Below are 21340 nucleotides of genomic sequence, written 5' to 3'. Positions count from 1 at the left end.
AGCTCCGGAACGACGTTGCATGCATCCATACTTTTCACGGTCACGTCTTCACCATCAAACACCGTTCGGGGCCTCCTCCTTGTCAGACTGCCTCTCTTGGAAATTTGCCCCAGGACAGATATTCGAGTGATCTTGCGCACCACGAGAGACTGACGAGCACTGGATCTCCTGTCTATCAGACGAACGAAAGGAACGTTGGGACTGTGTAGAGAAAAGTTGCCTTGTCCCCTTTATTTTTGCATTCGAGGGGCGTTGGTCGGTCGATTGGGCTGGAAATCCAGGATTTGGACATTGGCAAGAGTGAACACATTTGCAGGACAGAACCGAAAAGGGGTTGCTCTCCAGACCGAGGCGAGGTTCTTGTCTCATCTCGTATTGTATCGTGATGGATCAGAGCTGGAGTGATCGACTCGTCAAGTCGGGACCGGAATTGGGAATTGCACTGTACCACACTAGGAGGAAAGGAATGAATTTGAACGCGCGAATGCACATTGCACATTGCACATTGCCGCCAGCGCCCTGTATTGTATGTAGGGTCAACCAGGGATAGTCGGTAAAGGGATGAAACGACGTTATTGATATGTTTCAATTACAGATACACGTATAGTCTCGGCTCTTGAATATCTATTTCTTTATTCTGAGAATATACATACATACATCCTTATATCCCTTGGGGAGGGAGGACTGCCTTAGAGATCAACTACCTAGGTACATATCTATGAGTACCTTGTAGGTTATAATCCATCCATTCTCCCTCTCCTTCCAATTGATATCTTGAGGGAGCAATCTGTTTCATCCCCCTGCCTGTCCAGGTCGGCGGAGGAAGGGGGTGTCTGATATCCGCACAACTTTGGAGGATTGAGGTGCTCCTAAAGTCCACGAGATGGCTGTATATTGTGAGGGTTGACCTGCTCTCCTGGACAAATCCAAGTCCAAGCGAAAAGGGATTGGTTGTCTCGTCCAAGTGTGTGTGTTACATGTATGTAGTTCGGCGTGCCCAGAGACAAAGAGATGGCGAAGGAAAAGGCAGTCAGTGGTGGTCCCAGTGTGCTGACTTGGAGTGAATAAAAGGGACGGTCGCTGTTGGACGTGCTGATAGATGTGGTCCAAGACGGGTTGAGGCTGTCATCTCTGTAGCGGGTGTGCCTCGAAAGGTTGGTAGGTGTAGGTTTGGAGAAAAAAACCCGTTACTTCCTACGCAAAGGCTGTGATTTGTATACAACCCCAGCACAGGGAGATGATCGGTTTTTCATGGCTCCTCCTAGTTCGCAGACCTTGGATCGTTGCTTGAGAACACAACCAAATTAGAGGGAAAAGGAGGGAACTCTGTTCCTCCTTACGTCCCCAACTCCCATCCACTCCCATGCCCCTCCGATCCCTGACACCAGATCCCCAAAATTCAAGCATCAACCCTAGAAAGCGTAGACCGCCATCATGTCGTCTTCGGCTTCTTGGTACCGTATTTGGACCGACTGGTCATTCGAGTAGGTACACCTCCCTATAAAGCAGCGTGAGAAAAACGTTCCCAACCCAGTAGCGACACGCTAATGCGAGGCGAAAGACCGAATGACCCAAGACTCACCAGATCAAAAGCCCCCCGAACCAAGTGATATCTGACACCAGGACAATCCTGACTCCTGCCGCCTCTTACCAGCACGACGCTGTGCTGCTGCACATTGTGGCCCTCTCCGGGGATGTACGCCGAGACGACCCTGCCGCTGGACAGCCGGACCTTTGCGGTCTTGCGCTGGCCCGAGTTGGGTTTCTTGGGCTTGGTGATGCCGACCTTGAGGCACACGCCCTTCATGGCTGGCCGCTTGGCGGCGCTGAGAGCCGGGGAGACGGCGTGGCGCAGTTTCTTGGGTTTGCGTGAGCCCAGGCGCGTCCGGAGCTGGTTGAGCGTCACGGAGAGGGAAGGGGTCGTCGAGAACGCCCGATGGTGCGGACGCAGCGGCAGCGAAGACGATGCAGCTCGGGGGATCGCTGGTGTATATTTTGATGCCGGGGCTGTGAGGCGCGTGAGGGCGCGGAGAGCGTGCAGGGCACGAATCGAAGGGACGGTATGCATCTTTGGGGGGGTCGAGTGGTACGGGATCGCAAAGGGGGGGGGGAGAGAAGAAACGAAGACGCGGAGTGGGAGCTATGCGAAGAAATTGTTGATGCAGTCAGTGCATTCATTGAAATTCGAAGCTACAGCAGGAGAAACGACTTTTGGAACCTCCAAGGCACTAAGCCTAATTGGGCCGCAGCCTTGTCGCTCAACTTTTCCGTCCCCCCTTTCGAACGCAGGTAGTTATGCACTCTGGCACTCAGGGTTCTTCGTGGATTTCTTTAAGGCGCATCTCTAAGGGACCGTCTCGATTTGTTCCTAGAAGAATATATAAATGGAGAGCTGAGACAACCTCTTGGCAGGCGTGCATGCTATACCGTGACCGGGAATGTGGGATATTAGTTCTCAGAATGCTCCAAGGAGCTCACAACAGAGAGCTTCAAGAGAAGTGCGTCAGTGCGTCGCAGCAAGATCTGGTTCTAACTGGCTGCAATATCCCAACTCCTATATTCTCCACCGACTAAACCCGAACTTCTCTATCTCTTGCCTCCATTTCCCGCCTTTCAGCGTGACACAAGAGAGATATCCGTGCTCTGTTCCACGGCTCATCCCGACCCCTTCTCCTCCTCCTTTTCCAATCCCGTCTCCCTCTCCTTCGTCTCCTTGTCCTTGACCGCCCTCAGATCCTTCCAGAACCACACCTCGTCCACCAACCTCCCGTCGCGCGGCGAAAACCCGTACTCCCGCACGACGCCGAGCCTCTCGTACCCGAGCCTGGGGTAGACGAGCTCGGCGCCGGATCCGACCTCGGTGTCGAGCATGAGGTTCCACCGGCCGTGGGCGACGGCGACACGCTCGAGCCGCGCCATCAGCCGCGTGGCGATGCCGCGGCGGCGGTGGAGCGGGGAGACGAAGAGTTTCTCGACGAGGGCGCGGAAGGGCCCCGTCTGCGAGAAGGGCGTCGCGAGCGTGACGACGCCGGAGAGGTCGAGATGTTCTTGCTCTGGCTCTGGCTCTGGCTCTGGCTCTGGCTCTAGCTCTGGGTTCGTGGGGTCTGTAGATGTGGGATTCTCGGGCGTACTCGTAGTAGTGATCTTGGTCCCTCCAAGAGACCCTTTCGAGGGAGACGATATGACGGGCCAGGCTCTCCCATCGGCGTCCCACGGCGGCGAGGGCGTATTTGTAGTCGTCACAGTGCGCTCCCGGACGCTCGACAGACAAACGAGAATATGTCGCTCGCCGCGCCCGACCTCTCTCAACCGCTCCTCCCACCACCGATAGATCTGCGCGTGCGACAGCGGAGGCAGAAACGTAGCCAGCGTGCCGTCGTTCAAGATACACGAGGCGTGGATGTGCACGATCCCGTCGAGTATGGCTGCGGCGTTGGGCGTCGAGGCAGTCAAGAGGTGGATTCCTGGTGTAAGAGGCACGGACTCAGGCGCAGGCTCAGATTTAGACATAGAGATAGACATGGTTTGTGTGTGCAAGTCGTCGTCGTCGTCGTCGTCAATAATCTCAAAACTCAAGGGAATTTCAAGTCTGGATTTTCTCCTAATATCGAAAGAAAATCTGTCCAAGATGTATAGAAATATAAAGACCAAGAAGTTCAGGGTTCTGTTTGTGGTATATATATATATATATATACTCGGTATACTTTGCACGACTCGAACAAGCGAATGCAACAAGACAAGAAATAATACTGAATCCCTGTTCTGTGTCTCTACCACACTCTCTACCTCTCCCTGACGCATATTGGTCATGTACATGTAGTCTGCAGGGCGTGTCTTTTTGTCAACAAGGGATCTAAGCGGGCACGGCGGGTCGCTTGGGGATGGCGAAATACTGATTTGTATACTTGTATATGCTAAAAATGTGTTAGCTCCAGGCACCCAGCTAGGCAGAACAACCACCAGAAGAAAAAGAGGAAGAGACATCTTCCATCAAAGGCAATTAAATATACTAGCAGCATATGACCGTGCACACAAACAATACGTGTATACGTGCAGCTCCTATCGAATAGCCCGTAAATGCGCCGCCACGACATCCATTTCTGCACATGAATAATTGCCGTACAGGGAATCTTCGGCTCGCTGTCTACCAGATGAGATCATTTCGCTGCGTGAGAGACTTCTGAAGCAGTGAGACCCTCTGCCCTCCTCGATACTCGCTCCTTGAGCGGCCTGGGTAGGAAGGGCTGCAATGCAGGGCCATGCTCTCCAGTATAAGCGCTGTTCAGAGGGGTGGTCAACGAACCTAAGGCTCGAAAGTAGGGAGAGGCTCTCCTTGACACCGATGCTCAACATCTCGAGACGGATGGGTTGTCCCCAAGAGCGCAAAGATCGCATTTCGCTGGCTGTTCATCCCACCCGTTTCAAGCGCGTCCAACTTCGGCCTGGGTTTTGTCGAGGCAGAGCTAGACCGACCAAAAATTACCGCGCCGCGGTCAAACTCGTCAATGACTGGCCCTGGAACCAATAGCCTCTTGGTGAAGAACCCTCTTGTCACATTCTGTAGGCGTACGCAGTCACAATTGGACGCTCCCGGAGAGGTGCAAGGCTCGAATAGACTCGATTTACCCTGTACCCATCGTAGGCGAGTCGAAGTGAGGTATTCTCTGGTTGAGCGACTTCCAGCAACTTCGTAAAGGTCTCTTAGGATTTTGACAGTGGTAGCAAGATAGCTCATCTCTCTGGGCATGGAACGCCACTTGACGCATATATCTTGAAGCTGGTCGTTTTCCAGAGGACGCAGTATGTCCTCGAATCCGCTGGCAAAAAGGACCACGGCGTCGACGTCTCGTATTAGGGCTGGCCAGCCACCACATGACCTTCTCAGGGTTGTCCGCTTTTTCCGGAAAGGAGAGCGCTCCTCAACCACAGACCTGTATTCATAACCTTGCAGCACTTCTTGTAGGGAGAAGTGGTTGCTCGTTCCGTGGGCTTGATCCCTTCTCACGTTTTGGTCAAGCAGGAACTCGAGGAGTGACCAGTAGTTCAAAACGAGGTCTCTCAAGGTGTATTTCTCGTTCGAGGATTCGGTCAGAGTAAGCGACTCGTTTTCCAAGAGTACCTCTTTAGCCTCTTTAACAGACTGTCCTGTGGTCTCGGGAGAAGGCAGGAGGACTGATGAACCGGCGACCACAAACGGCTCGAGCCGGTGACGGTGTTGACACATGTGTAGGATGACTTCTGACGCCGGTACGAGCCATCCTCGTTGATCTGATGTGTCGTAGAGGACAACTCGGGTCTTTTCTGCCGCACTCACTATGCTCCGGTAAGGGCCAGTGCGATGGAAGTGGCATTTTCCGTCCTTTGGGCCCAGTTTGAAGTCGATTTGTGCCACGCCAAATTGCTGAAAGCCTAAGCTTCCTCCTGTAAAACTGATCGACCCCCCAGCTTCTTCCGCGCCTGAGTAGTCGATGGAGCTGTAGTTGGCATCATGACTACCAAGCGAACAGCGTGTGGCAGAGCACCAACCAAGCACCGCACGCGTCTTCTGAAGACATTCGAGGTCGACTTCGTCCATCAAAGCTCGCTTCGGGCAGCGCAGGAGACCGTCACGATATGAGAGACGCTCCTCACAGTTTGTGTTAGCTAAAAGATGCCACTGGATAATATCAATTCTCTTCTCAGTAGGTACAATCATGCTGGAAAATCCCTTGATGACAACGCCGCCCTGATATTCGACAGCGCGAACGGCGCCCAACAGCGCGGTGAGGATTTGCAGAGGTATCTCGAGTCCAATCTCACCCCGTCGTCGAGGTATAGGAAAGCCGTAAGCGATCGACACTCCCGAGAAGAGTGGTAACCAACAAGCCTCTGCGTTTTTGGGCAGTGTTTCTTTCCAAAAGTCTATGGAGACGTGGGAACCGAAAGCTAAAATGCCCGCACGACAATAGTCGACATTTTCATCGGGGGAAGAACATCCAAATGCTGCTCCAGCCCAGGCAAGCATCTGAACGAGGTCCCGTATCGTTTCTTCATCCCCAGTGGCTTCAAGCTCCATCACAGTCGACGAGGCTCTATACTTGATTTCCAAATGCTCGCTATTCAAATGCCCCCTGAACTGGTTGAGACCTATGACGAGGTTAGTACAGAACTTGCCAATGAAGAAGTATCAAGCAAGGCAAGGAAAAGCCACCTAGCGTCCTCGAGTCGTGGAAGGGTACGCTTTGGGTCCACCAGTGACCACTGATCACAATACTAAAGCCTTATGGAAAGAGAAATAAAGGCGAAACCTACTCTGTTCTGAGCGTTTCCTGTACTTTGCCCAGAAATCTTGGAGTAATCCAATTAAAAAAATGGCATTGCGCGGCCACGTTGTGCGGATGTAATCGCCGCAAGTTGTCGCCTGCGCATACAAAACCGAACCAGTGAGGGTCACAACTGAAGCGACCTTGATGTCTGCTTCGCCGAACTGCTTCTCGAGGAATTCGAAAAACGTCCACTCCACATCCAAATGAAGGTAGCCTCCCTTGTCGTCTTGGAGAGCGATTTCGACAGCCGTATTGATCTCGAGAAATATTGAAACGTCTCCGGATTCTGGATTGCTTGTTCTCCTCGATCTTTCCATTTCCTGCGATGCAATGGTAATACTGGACGAATGACCGCTTTCAACGCCACTTTTATTGCCGACCTGCGGCTGATCCAACACGAAGGGCAACTTTCGAGGTTGTTGACGTTCAAAGGTACTGTCACGCTTTTTGGTCCGATTCATTCGACTACTCGCTTCAGAGTCTGCACGGCACCGTTGAATGTCGTCGTAGACTTCGCTCTGTTGTATCCACATGTCTTCTCGGACCCTTCCGTGCTCCTCGAGGTGTTTCTGAGATGCCTTGTGTTGGAATTCATGTTCGTCGCTTTTCCCGGAGGAGATCAGAGTGGGCATGTACTCATGGGGAGAGATACGGTCGTCCGAATGCGTCGAAATACCAACGTCCACCCCATCGCCGCCGGTCTCTCCCCTAGCGGACATATTCATAGCCTGTCCACCGGAATCTATTGTTTTGTGGAGGCCTCTATCGAATATTGAGGACCGTGCTCATGCGGGAATGAGGCCTCGCTGAACAACCAATACGCACGCGGGAATATGGACATCCCCAGTATGCTCATTCTTTCAGCTCAGATCTGCTAAGTTGAAGTGAGTTTGCAGTATGAAGTTCTCGACGAACCCGAAGAAAAAGGAAAGAAAAGAAAGCTGCAGGTTAGGCTGAAGAAGAGAGGACACAAAGGTCTGTTGTGGCCTGGCAAGGTTGACAAGGCAAGAACAAAAGTGCCTCACATAGGTCCCACGAATAAGGTCGCTCAGCTGATATGAGGTACGGATAAAGGTAAGGCAGTAAGCGAACCAGGAGACAAGAATGTGCCAATCACTTACAAAGAAAATCGGGAGTCGCTGTGGCTGAATGTCGGGGCTCAGTCAAAGCGCCTCGCTTCATCCTCACAGCCTCGTCTCTGGGTTGGCGCAGCACCTGGCCGTCTGCGTTTCCGTGATGCGGTGCAATAACGGTAGATTTGTGCAAGTAAAAAACCTCCTGGACCGTGGCCATATCTGTCTGTCTTGAATGTGACATTCTTAGGATATATATGTTCTGGAGTCAACCCTGCATCTCTAATCCTCCTGTACCATGAATGGTTTCACCCGTAAAGTATGATCCCAGAGGTGACGCTAGAAACACATACGCCGTGGCCATTTCAACAGGCATTCCCGGCCGTTGGAGGGGTGCCTCCTCGACTCCAAGCGCAGACATTGCTTCAGGTGGGTTTCCTTTGGTAGCAGGCTGAAGCGGCGTCCAACTGTCATTGTAGAGATAATGTCAGTACGTCGTAGAGTTGAGAAGGAAAGTGGGCGTTGTAGAAGGAAGCTGTGATAAACATACATGATCCCAGGTGCAACAGCATTGACCCTGATACCCTTAGGCGCCAACTGCTGTGCCAGGCTCCTCGTGAATGTGGTGATGGCTCCTTTTGTCGAGCTATAGTCCACAAGTTGAGGATTGCCCATATATGCCGCAACCGAGCTTGAATTGACAATGCTCGAGCCACGCTTCATATGAGGAAGGGCGTATTTGACCATGGCAAACATGCTCAAGATATTGGTGCGGAAAGTTTTCTCCACAACCCCGAGATTGATGTCTTCAATGTCATTGCAGATCTCTTGCATGGCTGAATTGTTGACAAGGACGGACAATTTGCCGAATTTGTTCATGTGTGCCTCGACAATCTTCTTACAGTTCTCTTCCGAGGTGACATCCAGGGTAAGTGGTTGAGCTTGCCTCCCTGCCTTCTCAATCTGATTCTTTGTCCATTGGGCATCTTCCTCTTCTTCTGGAAGATAGACGAAGGTGACGTCGGCACCTTCGCGCGCCATCAGCACAGCAACGGCTCGTCCAATACCAGAATCCCCACCCGTCACAATCACCGCTTTATCCTTGAGCAGGCCACGACCCTCATAATCTCTCAGATAGGGAGCATTCCCTTCATCGTCCCAAAACTCGAGTTGTGTCCAGTTGGCGTTTGGCGCGAGCTTCGAATCAAGTCCTTTACCGCCTTCTTGGTCTTGTTCCTTTAGCGAGCTTGCAGGATAGGCGGTTGGCGGTGCTTGTGGCTTGTCCGGCATGGTGTTCCACTCGACCGCGAAAAGTGTTTATTGAAGGGCCGTAGAATTTGTTGAGGCATTTACAGACACAAGGTATTGACGGAGATTTATTCTTGTATCGCCATGTGAACATGACATCGAGATGATCAGTGGAGGAATGCCGTCATGGCAAAATGACCCACGAATCACCGTTGCCGATGCAGATGATAGAGTATCATCCCTGTATATCTCGCTCGTGCCGATAGCCCCTCGACACTGAGCCTCGACGAGAAGATCAGTCTTCCCTTTTGGTGTTCGGTGCTGAAGGTGGCCGGGTGCAACCGCCTTGTGGGGGGAGAATTGGAACTTTTGATGTAAGCCAGGAACACTTTTCCGGATCCGGATCAGCCGAACTCCTGTAGCAAGATTGACAGGAACATCAATGATTCACATTTGACCACGCGCGGCCGTTGCGGATGAGTTGGCTTTCCCGTCTCATTGGTGTTTGGCTCAGACTATACATCGTCAGTCAATCTAAGCGTTAAAGCACGTACACACGCTCCTCCAGATTTGGCGTTATCCGGATAGTTCAGTTGTGGCTTGCTGCATCCAAGTCCTAGGGCAAAGGAGGTATCCATGTGTTGTATGGAAGCTTGATACTTGGGTAGACACCCTTCGGAATGTCAGCATGAGCATCGCTCTAGCATCTCAAATCATCGGATTCATCTCCTTTGCCATCACACTGGCAACCTTGCTGGGTGCGTAAATGAGTCTGAAAGAACAGCTTCTGCCACGAATCTCATCATATTGCAGGAGTGTATCGAGATCTTATATCAACGATTCGCAAAGCTGACACGGCCATCCCGCTTATGTTAGGCAACCTTCGACAAGAGATCGAAGAAGAACGAGCTCTCCTGCGCTATCGATGCCGTGAAGGGGACCAGTATGGTGTCTTTCCTTCGCTGCGCAAACGGACGCGAAAGCAGCGAGAAGTGGCCCAACTTCTCCAATCGTCAATCGATAAGATATGGCAACAGTTCAAGAACATCGAACGGCCGTTCCTTATAGGAAATCCTTTGCGCGCAGAGCAGGTCCAGAAGGGCGACTACTGGGGTGAAAGTGATGTCGAAGAGAAACCCCGTGCCAGACCAGATAAGACCAAGACAAGGGGTCGAATGGAGTTGGCCGAAGCAGGATTTGCTCCCGAGCATCAGCCTCATTACTATCAAACCGATCTTGCCCATCGTTTCATCTGGTGGGTTCAGTTCTAGCGACTGCACTTCGAACTGGACTAACTCCCGCTAGGTGGCAAAGTAGATCCACTGTCGAAGACATGTTGACTCAAGTTCAACGTATTCAGATTCGCAGGATCGAGAGAGACGTGTTTGAGACCGATGAACTAGTGAAGCGCTGCTTGAACAGGTTAGGAGGCCGAGGGGGTCGTGGAAGAAGTGCACACGGCAGCTCCAGCGATAGTCGAGGTGGCGGTGGCGGTGGTATTCGAGGCACCGCCAGGCGTAACGTGAGATCGAGGACTGGCAGCTTACTGACTCCAAGTCGACGTCCAACCACAGCTAGTCAGTTTGTCCGACAACGTGAAGAAAGAGAAGTTACGCGGGCACACTCGGAGAGTGGCAGATCTCGGCAAGGTGAAACCACCAATACGAGACAGCGCAGCAACCGCAGTCCAAAAACACGGTATGAGTCCGAACTCATTCACCCTGGAAGAATCTTTGTGGATGTAGGTGACAGTGAGCATGCGCGGCGAGAGCGGATTGTGCCAGTGAGAAGTTACAGCCGCGACCGTGGCAGAGACAGATATTCTGGCTCTGAAACAAGATGAAGCCGTCACCTTCAGAGAAGATAACTTTGCATTAAGCACACTCGGCAGGTTCTGTCAAATGTTGCCAGACAAAAGTGTTTGACGAGATTATTCCTTCCTCCATGCTTTGAATTCGTCTTCGAGGTGAGCTTTGAGCTGTGTGAACTTATTCCCAAACATCTTTCCGCAGCGCCAGCACTTGTAATCCTTCGTCAAATTGGCATTCTGATAGCTTGTTTGGCGCCTGATATCATCCCGTGCGAGCGGGAAATCCTCTAGCGGGATGAAGAAGTCGGTATTGAAGCTGTTGTAATGCTTCCGGTGCTTCAGTCGATCCGAATGCATGTCGCGGCTGATGATGTGGATATGTAGATGATTCATCGAAGGATGTGCATGGATTCCTACTTTGAACTCCTTGGTGAAGTCTCGTCCAGGTGGTGGATTGTCTGGAGGGTTCTCGCTTTCCATTGCAGCAATACGTGCTTTGCATGTTTCCGAGTAAGGACTGATCAACCTGGACAACTCGGATGCCGCCAGCTTGACGGCTGCAGAGGCCTCCGTCCGCACCATGTCCAGAAACTCCTGGTCGTCCAAGGCATCACGCGGATTGAGAGTTTGTTTCGCTGGGTCTCGTGGTAGAAGAAGTAGATGGACTGTAGCTTTTGGAAATGCATCCCGAACCAGGACTGTTTTATCATTATGTAGAATGACAATATCTGAGGGGAACTTGGCCGGCTCCAAAATGTACGCGAGGAGGCCGTTGCGTGGATCGCCTGAGTTGCTGAGCTTGCCTGTGTGCTTGAAGTCCTCTGGCTTTGGATGCTTGGATTTGGGTGACATGAGTTCTGAAAAGGCATTGCGCTTGGTGGCGAGAGCGCTAGGCTTGGATGCTTCCTCAGCCTGCTCATCAGTGACGACTCCGGGCTTTGATGCCATTTCGGTCAGTGGCTGATGTATTTGTGATGTGGGAGTTGAAGTTTCACGAGCGGAAGTGTATGGTAACAAGGAAAGGCCATAGAAGGTTGGTGAAGGAGGAACCAGGAGGATTTTGAATGGACAATGCGCAGGAGGAGCGGGTCGAAGTATCACCAGCACCACCACTGCTGGACTCGGTAGTCAGTCAGAATATCATATCACGACTGGCGCGACATCTACGTTGGCAGGTGCAGGTATCCAACAGAACATCAACGGTCAAGGTTCATAGCCACGACATTTGCGTTTCAATACCGAAGATCTCATTCTGGGAGAAAGGCGAGACTTAGTGGACCGCCTTCAGTAATCTCCCTCCTCATCCGTCTTGTCCCCAGTGGGATGCCTGTTCTCTGTATCTGGTGTATGACTTGCATCCCATAAGAATCAAACGCCGTGGCAGAATCATCCTCCATGACTGCCAAAACCTGCCTTTTCAACCTCCCAAATAATATGTAGAAGAAGATAATCTTTCAATTTTGCGGCGCAAGCCTCAAGAAATCTTGATTCTCAACGACTTTTGAGCACCCCAAGAAAAACAATGCAAGCCAAACCAGTCAGTCCAGTTCCATTCCACGAGAGACAAATGCACTCTTAAACTCCGTGCGGTCAAAGAGCCCCAGCAACCATTCGCTTGTGGGATGTGAGATGTGGGTATTGCGCCATGGGTGACCTCTTCTTCAAGCTTTCCCCGTTCCTCTACATGACCACACACCGGCTGCAGCAGCCTGCGCTGTCTGCGTGGTTATCCATCTCCATCTTTTGACCAGGGCCTAGGGATCCAAGACCAGGCGCGCCACCGGGATACCCTGACATCTCTCGGTTATATCTTCGAATTTCTCGAACGAGGTCGTAGAAGGCATTGTCAACGTTTATTCGGGATTTTGCAGACGTTTCGATGAATTTGCAGCCAAACTGTCTCGCCAACTGAGCTCCCTCCTCTTTCGAAACCACTCTTTCCGACTCAAGATCACACTTGTTGCCCACGAGAATGATGGGGAAGTAATCTTTGTCCTTGACTCGGAGAATCTGTTGCTGGAAAGTCATGATTTCTTCGAACGACTGTCGCGAGGTTATCGAATAGACAAGTAAAAACCCTTCGCCAGTCCTCATGTATTGTTCTCTCATGGCCGAGTATTCTTCTTGACCAGCCGTGTCCAGAACATCGAGGAGGGCAACTTCATCATCTATCATGCATTGCTTGCGATATGAGTCTGGAGACGTATGTCAGCCTACTTCCAGAGTTTGATGACTTTCGTGATTCATGCGAACCTTCAATTGTAGGATCGTATTCGTCAACAAAGTGGCTTTGGATCAGTTGGATAGTCAAGCACGATTTGCCCACTCCACCACCTCCTACCACCACCAGCTTGTATTCGCGCAGAAACTGCAACGGTTGCGTTAGTTGTGACATTCTCTCCTGTAGGATACGAAGAGGAAATGTGTAAAATCGGGGTCAAAGCACCTTTGAAGCCATGACAGAGAGCTACAGCCACAGCTCGGGGTCTCGGAATGAAAAGCCTCGCCCAGAGACAGGTATTCCAAAAACGTTCAAGGGTGGCGTTATCCTGGCAAAGTGATGCTCAGACTGCAAAATTGCGATACAGGAGCGCTCGGCCAAAGGGCGTCCGACGAAAAGGGCAAGGGCGCAGGCGAGGACGGGTTCCGTTCGCGGGCAAAGTGATCAGGATCGACGGAAAGTGGTGGTGGAGGAGGAGAATGAGAGACAGGTGGATGATCGGTCGTCCTCGGCAGCTTGAAGTGAAACAGAGGTGTTGAAGCGCTTTGTAACAGCGACTTGCGAGGTGACTGTAGACGAGGCGAGGAGGAAAAGAGACGGAGGTTTCGATAGCTCAGCAATATTTCGAGGGGTTCGCGTTCGCTTGTGAGGCTCGGTTGAGGATAGTTTGGAAGGTAAAGGTTCAGAAGCGTCGTGCAAGAGTCGAGGAACTGACGGAAACAGCGATGGTGAGTCGTGCTCGCAGAATGAACAGTGGAGAGTTTGGGTCAAGGGCAGTAGTACGCCAGGGAGGTTCTAGGAATGGGCTGGCCTGAAGTGGTGTGGATGTGGACTGAGACTCTAGTCTAGGACCAGGATCAAGGGTTCGCAGGGAGAGGAGCCAACAAGGGGGCCAGGTGGGAAGGATGAAGGGAGGCACTGCAACCACTTTATCACACCAGCCGCTGAGGAGACTTGAGTGTGTGAGTGTGAGAATGCGCGATAGGAGAGGGGTTGGTTGAGATTCTGTTTGACCAAACACGGACTTAGTCGGTGGTCTTATCGTGCTCGTTCTCGCGACAACAAGACTATCGGTTCGCAAAGAATCAATACATTGGGGAAGGTGGCCGTTGCAAAAGGGAGAAGAAATATGTTTGTTCCAAGACAAGAAGAGGGCGAGGGAGACGCCAACCCGATCGCAGGCAACGCCTTTGCGCCCTCCACCATCCTTGGTTGGCTTTGTTACTTGGTGCTAGTGAATACTTGCAGTTGTTCGGTACTCCCCCAAACTACAAGTACAGACCATAATCGGCGATAGGGTCATCAGGTGCCTACCTGCGAGGAGGTTCTCTTGCTTGCCAGATCTACTATACTTTCGGGTGGTGTGGCCTTGTCCTCTCTTTTTACGCAGCCATTGTTGCCTTGCGGATACACCTACGGCCTGCATTCACCTCTCCTTGGTGATCAAGTCCCGATCAATTGTGTTTTTTGTTCTCGGTTTTTTCTTCACAGCCTCCGTTGCCCCCTATTCCCTACCGAAAACGAACGCCCCTATGCTCGCCTAGCTACCGCCAACCAGTTGGTGGAGTGCGGCCGACAAGGCAATGAACCAAGGGCCCTAGCGTGGTGCCCATGTTAGTGCTAGAAAATGCATCCCCTTCCTCTGGTGACCTTGACCCAAACATGGCTCCCCAAGAAAACCGGGTGGGCGGTAACCGCTGCATACCCGCCCGCCCAGTTCCAGCCAAAACTTGCACTTAATGCCTCGACCAGCCGTTGATTCGGCGGCTCCTCCACCCATCACACCCGTTCACACGCCGTCTCGAACATGCCTTCCCCTAGCACCGCGCTTCTATCCCTTGTCAACGTCCTGGAAACCTTCCTCCTCTTACGTTGTGGCTTCCATGCGTTCGGGACATCATGCTACGCACTACCGAGTCCTTACCTACAGGCCGGGTAGGGGCAAGAAGCAAACATGAGATAACGGTTATACCGCGTTGCCACTGCCTCCTCTGTTGGGCAGGATCTATAGCGACATGGCCGAGTACGAGTACATATGGCAAAGGTCACCGTTTTAGCCTACGAGTTCAAGCACAAGCGTCATTCCCGCCTCTGGTTGTTATTCCCACCCAGCCCCTGGCAGAAGCGAGCAAACCAACCCACAGACCAGTCCGTCTTGGCTCTTGAGGGCAAGGGGATTCCGTGAAAGGACAAACACGACCAGTCGTTACCCACACCGTCGGAAATACGAGCAGAAGTGGTATCGATTTGATCTTCCTCCTGCCCCAGCAGGCCCGAACATGATGACAGGTACAAGAGCTGTGGAGGAAGATGGGTGTCAGCTCGCCGATCGTCAACCCCCTTTCAGATATCCCACTTAGTCAGGGTGACATTCTGGAAAATTGCCCATATTTGAAGTCTGCTCGATTCCACCTGGACCTGCACCACTACTGGCAATCCCTCATGCTTGAGTGATGATATGCACCAATATGAAGGCACAAGCAACCACGACGCTACCATTTGATGCATTGACTGCGAGTGTTCGGTCCACGTGGTTTCCCAGGTGTGGCACCTCCTCATTTGATTCGCAAGCTAGCTGCTTGATATTCCCAAGGATGCAATAAGACACGACCTCTGACGAAAATCTCCCCACGTCTTCTATTCGATTTGCGTAGCATCCTGGCGACCTAGGCAATATTTTGCATGAGATCGCCTGCGACACATGTAACGACCTCGCTTACAGGATCCGGATCGAGCTTAGGTAGTTCGTTGAACGGAAAAGAAACCACGATCTTGAAGGGTGTCCTTTAGGAAAACGACACACAAGTTGATCTTTAGGGTTCTAGAATAGCGTCATGCATCTTTATCCTTTCTCACATCGGTCTCATCGTCGGTATCATCTTCACCTTCTACTCCGATCCTCATGCCCCTGACACCCGCAGCCACTTCCGCCTCTAACGTGTCCATGTATTCTCGATCACTGCCCACCAACGTCACCACATTCCTGTTCTTGCCCCATCGAGGATAACTTCCCACCTTGATGCCCTTGGGCTCGACCTTGGCAGCTAATTCAGTAAGGTAATGTGCGACCTGGCTCTCCGCTAACGGAGTGCTAAAGAGCATTCGATACATTCCCTTGCCTTCGGGATCTTTCAGACGAGGAAGAATGCGAGGCTTCATCCCGTCCAGCAGCGTCTCGAATATCCTCGGCACACCAGGTAGGATGTGGATGTTACCGTTCACCACCGAGATTGGGACCCAGAGATCCTCCTTAACAAACAAGACCTGCTCCTCATCGGGGATATTAGGGTCCGTTGGGAGTTGGGCCATGCGCATTTTCGCGGTCAAGGCTGGTGAAGGTTTATCCCAGTCGAAATCTGGCTGTGATTTGTGAGGTCGAGAGTATTTCCTCATCTTGGCCATGGTGGGCTCGTGCAATTTGAGCTCAAGCCCAAATGCTTTGGCTATTGACTTGTACGTTATATCATCGTGGCTTCAGTTTGTCAGTGGATGCACAGCCGGCTCAAGATGGAGAGCTGGAAAGACATACGTGGGCCCGATCCCACCACTCGTTACCACGAAATCATAGTTCTTAGACATGCGCCTAGCAGCCTCTATTATCTCGTCTTCATCGTCTGCAATAACCTCGATTCTCTTCAATTGCATCCCCAGGGAAAAGCAGAAGCGGGCAAAATATGCGGAGTTAGTGTCGACAGTCTAACAACATTCGCGCACAGGCGTCAGTCCTGCCTTTATCCCAAGCCACCATTGCGGATGAGTGTTCTGACCTTCCCACCTAGCACCTCATCTCCTATAACTATACATCCTGCCGTATGTATCGTTCCATTTTTGGACGCAGAGCTGGAGTCGACTTTAGATGATGTCATCTTCGAAATCGAGGACGAGGACGAGGACAAGGCGGCGGCAGAACGGTGCGCGTAGTTCGGCAAAGGTCGTAGAAGGTGTCTAGCAACTAGAGAGAGGCGAGAGAACATTGATCGCCGTGGACGATGGGGAGCGAGTGAGGGGTGATGGGTGCAATGGGAAAGACCGTTGTATTTCAACGGTAGTTTTGCATTGAGAAGAGTGATGCCGACAGAAATGCAGGGCGCAGGTTGATACATAAGCCGACTGAGAAGGATGAATGTGCCCCACCATCAACCGACCACCGGCCAGCCAGCCCGTCCAACATCTCAATTACTCCAACGCTGACAACCCATTCCATAAAATCATCTCGCGACGCTGGACTTGCACCAAGTGATGCGAATCTCCGGCTAAGAAAATCCTCACGTCGAACCGCAATCCACCGCGGACTCTCGCGTCAACTCCTTCTATCTGAGGCAACCCCACTACTTGAAGATCAGGCACCAGACAAGGCTGAGCCCTCTAGAGAGCTAGCGCCAAAGAGCACAACATCGCTGTTGTCGGAATCACTCTCCGTGACGAACAACCCGGATCACACGGGATAGACGAGAGACCTAGTCGCGCAGGTTCTAGTAGAGTCCAAGAGGGGCCCAGTGAAACAAACATGGTATTGCTCCTCGTTCCCATCCCAGGGTTATGTTCTCGAACATGAACACTTTGCCCCTCTATCCTACAACCAACACCGACGCTGTAGTTCTCTTGTTTCCCCACTGACCCAACCAGTCAGAGTCGAGGCTCTACACCTTCTCGCAAGAGACCAAGGATCAGCTGCGCAAGTTCCGGCTAGGCACGTCCAGGGCGAAGACGCCCTTGGCTAAAATTTGTGAGTTGTCTTGAAGCGGATGCGCTCTTGATATCCGTGGAGCTCCTTGAGACTTCCATCTTCAAAAGGGTGATGCCGGCCTTGCAGAATTGAGAGGCCACATCAGAGGAACACGCTCTATGGGACCATCATGATCAATAGCAGCCGATCTCAAGTCCACCGTGGCCTTGCGAGACTTGGATTGATCAGAGTGTTTGCTTAGTCTCTCACCAGGCAGAATGAGCATCAGAGGCTAACTGCGCCTCGTCGTTGCAAAATCATATAGATCAGATCGACACCAAGACCCAAGAAATCAAACCCTCCTCCGACGACACATACAGCGACCTGCTCGAACTGGCCGACGAACTCCCAGACTCGTCTCCGCGGTTCGTCCTCTTGAGCTATCCGTTGACTTTGGTACGTCCTCCCTGCTCTCTCCAGCCTTCCTTTGCGAGCATCCTAAGAATCACGAATTATGCTGACAAACGACTACCTTCCCCACCGCACAGGCTTCCGGACGCCAATCCGTTCCCTACGTCCTGCTGTACTACCTGCCCGTGAACTGCAACCCCAACATGCGGATGAGCTACGCCGGGGCGGTCGAGTTGATGCGCTCGACCGCCGAGGTGAATCGCGTGCTGGAGATTGCCGACGCCGAGGACTTGCAGGATATCGAGGGCCGGTTGAAGGGCGAGGACTGAGCGAGGAAATCCTGCGGCGCCAGGCCTGGCTCGACGGATGGGGATGGATGCCTACGTATCTACATACGTTAGGTGGTTATATGCGTATGAATGTATTTATGTATGGATATAAATACTGTAGGCAGGTATGTTTCGATTCGCAGATTCATGAACGACGAAGATGGGAGGCACGAAGAAACGCAGAGATGGAACGCACTAAAGCCCGGAGAAAAGAATTCTGGAAATTTAAATATGCAATTCCATTTTTGACAACCTATCGCTACCTTAAAAAGCTGATGTTTCATAGCGAGAACAAAGCAAACCCCTTTCTTGACCTAAGCAGCGCCACCACGCGAGACAGAACAACCTGGGCTAATGAGCTGAACCGTACAGAAAACCCCGAGACTATATCTGGGCAGATAACCTCATAAGGACGTAACAATATAGGAATTATTCCCGTTCCATTAGCATGTCTTTTTGCGCCGTTGTTCACAACTGCGATTTCAGCCTGTCAGCACCACCGCCCAAGCCCGTTCGGACAGTGAAGCCCTTAAAGTATCCCTCCAGGGCCTCCACGGTGCCGGGGCCCTCGGTTAGGCGCACAGCAATGCCGACGTGTCCGTCGGGCCTCACAACCACGACGGCGCCTTCATCCCCGGTCAGCCCGACTTTGGCGTGAGCTGAAGCTTTGGCGTCCAAGACCTTGATGTCCTTGCGGTCGTCGGCATAGACCCGGCCAGAGTAATCTCGGAATAGGGCGGGAAGGTCGGAGATCTCGATTTCTGGTCTCCTGGCGGCGATCACCAGCGCGAGCGAGAAGAATCGAGAGTGCGGATTATCCATGTCGTGGTGGTTGTCTTTTCGGCGGTCCTCGCTTCCAAATTTCGAGTAGAATGAGTCCTTTGCACTTAGGTTCTCAGCGAAGTCGGCCAAAGCCTTGTGTGCGCCCTTCTTGGGCGACTGCGACAGCCCCGCGTAGATAAACAGGCGGAAAGACCCATTGAACGGAATTTCGTTCTCGAGATGAACAACATTGGCATCGACCACACGGGTCACGTTCGAGGGTGGCATGATCCGGCCGGGACGCAGCTTTTGGCTATCGGTGATGATAAGGGGGTGCTGGAAAGGATGCTCAATGGAGTGGTTGAAGATGTTTGGGTTGTAGGCAACCCCGAATCCGGCAGTGAATTCGCAGTTGGCCTTAAACATCTCAACGAATTCGTTCTTGTGTTCGCCTTGGCCATGGTTGTGCGCGTCGTCTACTTCTGAGGCGGTGGGCTGTCGTGCCGAGAAGAGTGCAGCGTATTTGTTGTCAAAATTAAGGAGTGTCTCAGCAATGAAGCGTCGCTCGACTTCGTAGGTAGACAGTATGTCTCGTGAAGCGAAGCCGGATTCTACCAAGTGCACCTTCCATGCAAAGTTGATGGCATCGTGGAAGGCCGTGTTCATACCCTGCCCAGCCTTGGGGGAGTGTGTGTGGCACACGTCGCCTCCCATGAAGACGCGGTGATCCAAAGTGTACTTGTCGGCGATTCCTTGACCGATCGGGTAGACCGAGTACCACTCGACACGGTCCCATTCGCAGTAATAAGGCTGGAAGATACGTTTGGCAGCAGCCTGCACTTGCTCCACAGTGGCTGTCTTCCGAGGAGAGAAGTCGGGATCTGTGGAGCTGGCAATCTGGATGTAGAGTCTGACCATGTTGTTTTCGCGCGGAATCACCATGATACTGCCATGATCCGAGTGAATCGTGCATTTCATTTTGATGTCGGGGAAGTTGGTTCGGACAACGCCATCCATAACCCCCCAAACATGGGAGATTGGGTCCTTGTGTCGGATCTGTACACCTAGCTGCTCCCGCACAAAACTCTTCGCGCCTTCACCGCTGAAGAGATATTTCGCTCGGACGGTCTCGGTAACGTTGCTGTCAAGGTTCTTCAGGTCTACCTCGACTGGATATTCCGGGTTCTTGTGGTTGGTCTCAAACCGAGTGATCGTCCAGGGCCTTTGAACCTTGGTACCGTTCTTCTCAACATCTTCAATGAGAACACGCTCGATCAATCCTTGGTGAAGAAGCGCCGTGAAGGGATACCGGGCGTCTAGGAAGTCTGGACAGCTGGCCCAAGTACCTGTGCGCACAATCTTCCCACCAGGTGATGGGTCCCAGAATGCAACCTCAAAAACTCGCGCCGGGTCATGAGCCATGATCTTTCGCTTCAGTCCCATATTTTGGAGGATCTCAAGCGACCGCGGTTGAATACCATCGGCTCGTCCGGTTGCTGTTGGAACTGGTCGGTTGTCGATGTGTCTGACTTTGTAACCCCATCGTGACAGTGATACTGAAAGCAGTAAACCCACTGGTCCAGCACCTATGATCACAATATCATACAAGGGTATCTCTGCCGGCATTTTGAGATGTGGTTGGAGAACTGGATGGACAAGAAGTGGAGGCGCAGTCAAGATACACAGAGGTAGACAAACGAGGTACTGTAGAGTTTTGTCAGGGTTGTCACAATGAGGACAAGGTTGATGACTTTGAGACAAATGAATGGGAAGAAGAGTGTCAATTTATCAAATTGTATTCTAACGAAGTGATGCTCGGCTTTGGGGCATGGCAGATATCTGGAGGCCCGGCGCGCCGGGCAGAGTGAGCGTCAAAACGAAGCGAGGAGCAGGACCGTTCCCGAACCAGTCACCGAAATCGTTGCCGCAGGCAGCTGTGAGAACTGGAGGTGGGTGTGCAGATGTATGGAGTAACCTGAAAAGGCAGGCTGTGGTGTTATCCCGAGCAGGTCCAGATCCGCTTCCTTGGGCATTTTTTTAATTTGATCAGTCACCAACCAGGCAATGTATAGCGCCAGGGAAAAGGAAGTGGCGGCCATTGAGAACGTTATTTGGGGATTAGAAAACGTCATGGAGGAACCATCAAGGTCAGACCGCGCTGTGGACGGTAGTCCCCCGCAGATTCGGATATGAATATCGGCAATCTCGCTCGTCACGTGAGGCTGCCCCTTTCAAGAAGGAGGAGAGTGGGGAGACATGTGACCTTGACTTAGCGCCTTGGCTCAGAGCAGTCTTCTTTCGACTTCAGCCAGATCTCAAACTCCCTCCCTTTCCACGACATGTTTGCTCATCCACTGAAGCAACAGCGTAATGGGGTGATGGGTCTGAATGTCTGGTTGGGAATGACAGACTCGCAGAGTATGTCTTTGTCGGGCAGTATGACGTTGCTATAAGGGGTAAGCACTGTACCACGCTGTGAGTGACCAGCCATGCTGGGTCCTGAATGGAGGAGCTT

General features: G+C 52.0%; 9 protein-coding genes across 9 annotated transcripts; 2 read left to right on the top strand and 7 right to left on the bottom strand.

Annotated features, from left to right (window-relative positions):
- Positions 1–1412: 1412 nt before the first annotated feature.
- Positions 1413–2068, bottom strand: AYO21_02792 (hypothetical protein; the record flags this gene model as incomplete). Its single annotated transcript, XM_022652768.1, has 2 exons — positions 1413–1472; positions 1652–2068. The coding sequence occupies 2 exons, from the start codon at positions 2066–2068 to the stop codon at positions 1413–1415; spliced, it is 477 nt and encodes a 158-aa protein (XP_022514793.1).
- A 587-nt stretch (positions 2069–2655) lies between these two features.
- AYO21_02791 (hypothetical protein) lies at positions 2656–3522 on the bottom strand (the record flags this gene model as incomplete). Its single annotated transcript, XM_022652767.1, has 1 exon — positions 2656–3522. One exon carries the CDS (start codon positions 3520–3522, stop codon positions 2656–2658), a length of 867 nt encoding a protein of 288 aa, XP_022514792.1.
- A 781-nt stretch (positions 3523–4303) lies between these two features.
- AYO21_02790 (hypothetical protein) lies at positions 4304–8668 on the bottom strand (the record flags this gene model as incomplete). The annotated part of the gene is made up of 4 exons (XM_022652766.1): positions 4304–6126; positions 6292–7013; positions 7732–7845; positions 7929–8668. The coding sequence occupies 4 exons, from the start codon at positions 8666–8668 to the stop codon at positions 4304–4306; spliced, it is 3399 nt and encodes a 1132-aa protein (XP_022514791.1).
- A 646-nt stretch (positions 8669–9314) lies between these two features.
- AYO21_02789 (hypothetical protein) lies at positions 9315–10371 on the top strand (the record flags this gene model as incomplete). The annotated part of the gene is made up of 4 exons (XM_022652765.1): positions 9315–9384; positions 9440–9881; positions 9932–10148; positions 10201–10371. The coding sequence occupies 4 exons, from the start codon at positions 9315–9317 to the stop codon at positions 10369–10371; spliced, it is 900 nt and encodes a 299-aa protein (XP_022514790.1).
- Positions 10372–10556: 185 nt separating this feature from the next.
- AYO21_02788 (hypothetical protein) lies at positions 10557–11384 on the bottom strand (the record flags this gene model as incomplete). Its single annotated transcript, XM_022652764.1, has 1 exon — positions 10557–11384. The coding sequence occupies one exon, from the start codon at positions 11382–11384 to the stop codon at positions 10557–10559; it is 828 nt and encodes a 275-aa protein (XP_022514789.1).
- Positions 11385–12116: 732 nt separating this feature from the next.
- Positions 12117–12831, bottom strand: AYO21_02787 (Ras-like protein; the record flags this gene model as incomplete). Its single annotated transcript, XM_022652763.1, has 2 exons — positions 12117–12631; positions 12690–12831. 2 exons carry the CDS (start codon positions 12829–12831, stop codon positions 12117–12119), a joined length of 657 nt encoding a protein of 218 aa, XP_022514788.1.
- Positions 12832–15489: 2658 nt separating this feature from the next.
- Positions 15490–16523, bottom strand: AYO21_02786 (hypothetical protein; the record flags this gene model as incomplete). The annotated part of the gene is made up of 3 exons (XM_022652762.1): positions 15490–16129; positions 16187–16353; positions 16425–16523. The coding sequence occupies 3 exons, from the start codon at positions 16521–16523 to the stop codon at positions 15490–15492; spliced, it is 906 nt and encodes a 301-aa protein (XP_022514787.1).
- Positions 16524–17208: 685 nt separating this feature from the next.
- Positions 17209–18063, top strand: AYO21_02785 (hypothetical protein; the record flags this gene model as incomplete). Its single annotated transcript, XM_022652761.1, has 4 exons — positions 17209–17250; positions 17317–17383; positions 17649–17779; positions 17872–18063. 4 exons carry the CDS (start codon positions 17209–17211, stop codon positions 18061–18063), a joined length of 432 nt encoding a protein of 143 aa, XP_022514786.1.
- A 468-nt stretch (positions 18064–18531) lies between these two features.
- On the bottom strand, positions 18532–20451 carry AYO21_02784 (hypothetical protein; the record flags this gene model as incomplete). The annotated part of the gene is made up of 1 exon (XM_022652760.1): positions 18532–20451. The coding sequence occupies one exon, from the start codon at positions 20449–20451 to the stop codon at positions 18532–18534; it is 1920 nt and encodes a 639-aa protein (XP_022514785.1).
- Between the last annotated feature and the right edge of the window lie 889 nt (positions 20452–21340).

This window comes from Fonsecaea monophora, assembly GCF_001642475.1.
Source record: "Fonsecaea monophora strain CBS 269.37 chromosome Unknown Scaff13, whole genome shotgun sequence".
NCBI classification, from domain to species: Eukaryota; Fungi; Ascomycota; class Eurotiomycetes; order Chaetothyriales; family Herpotrichiellaceae; genus Fonsecaea; species Fonsecaea monophora.
The sequence above is the reverse complement of the archived record's forward strand: the minus strand, read 5'-3'. Positions and strand labels throughout refer to the sequence as shown.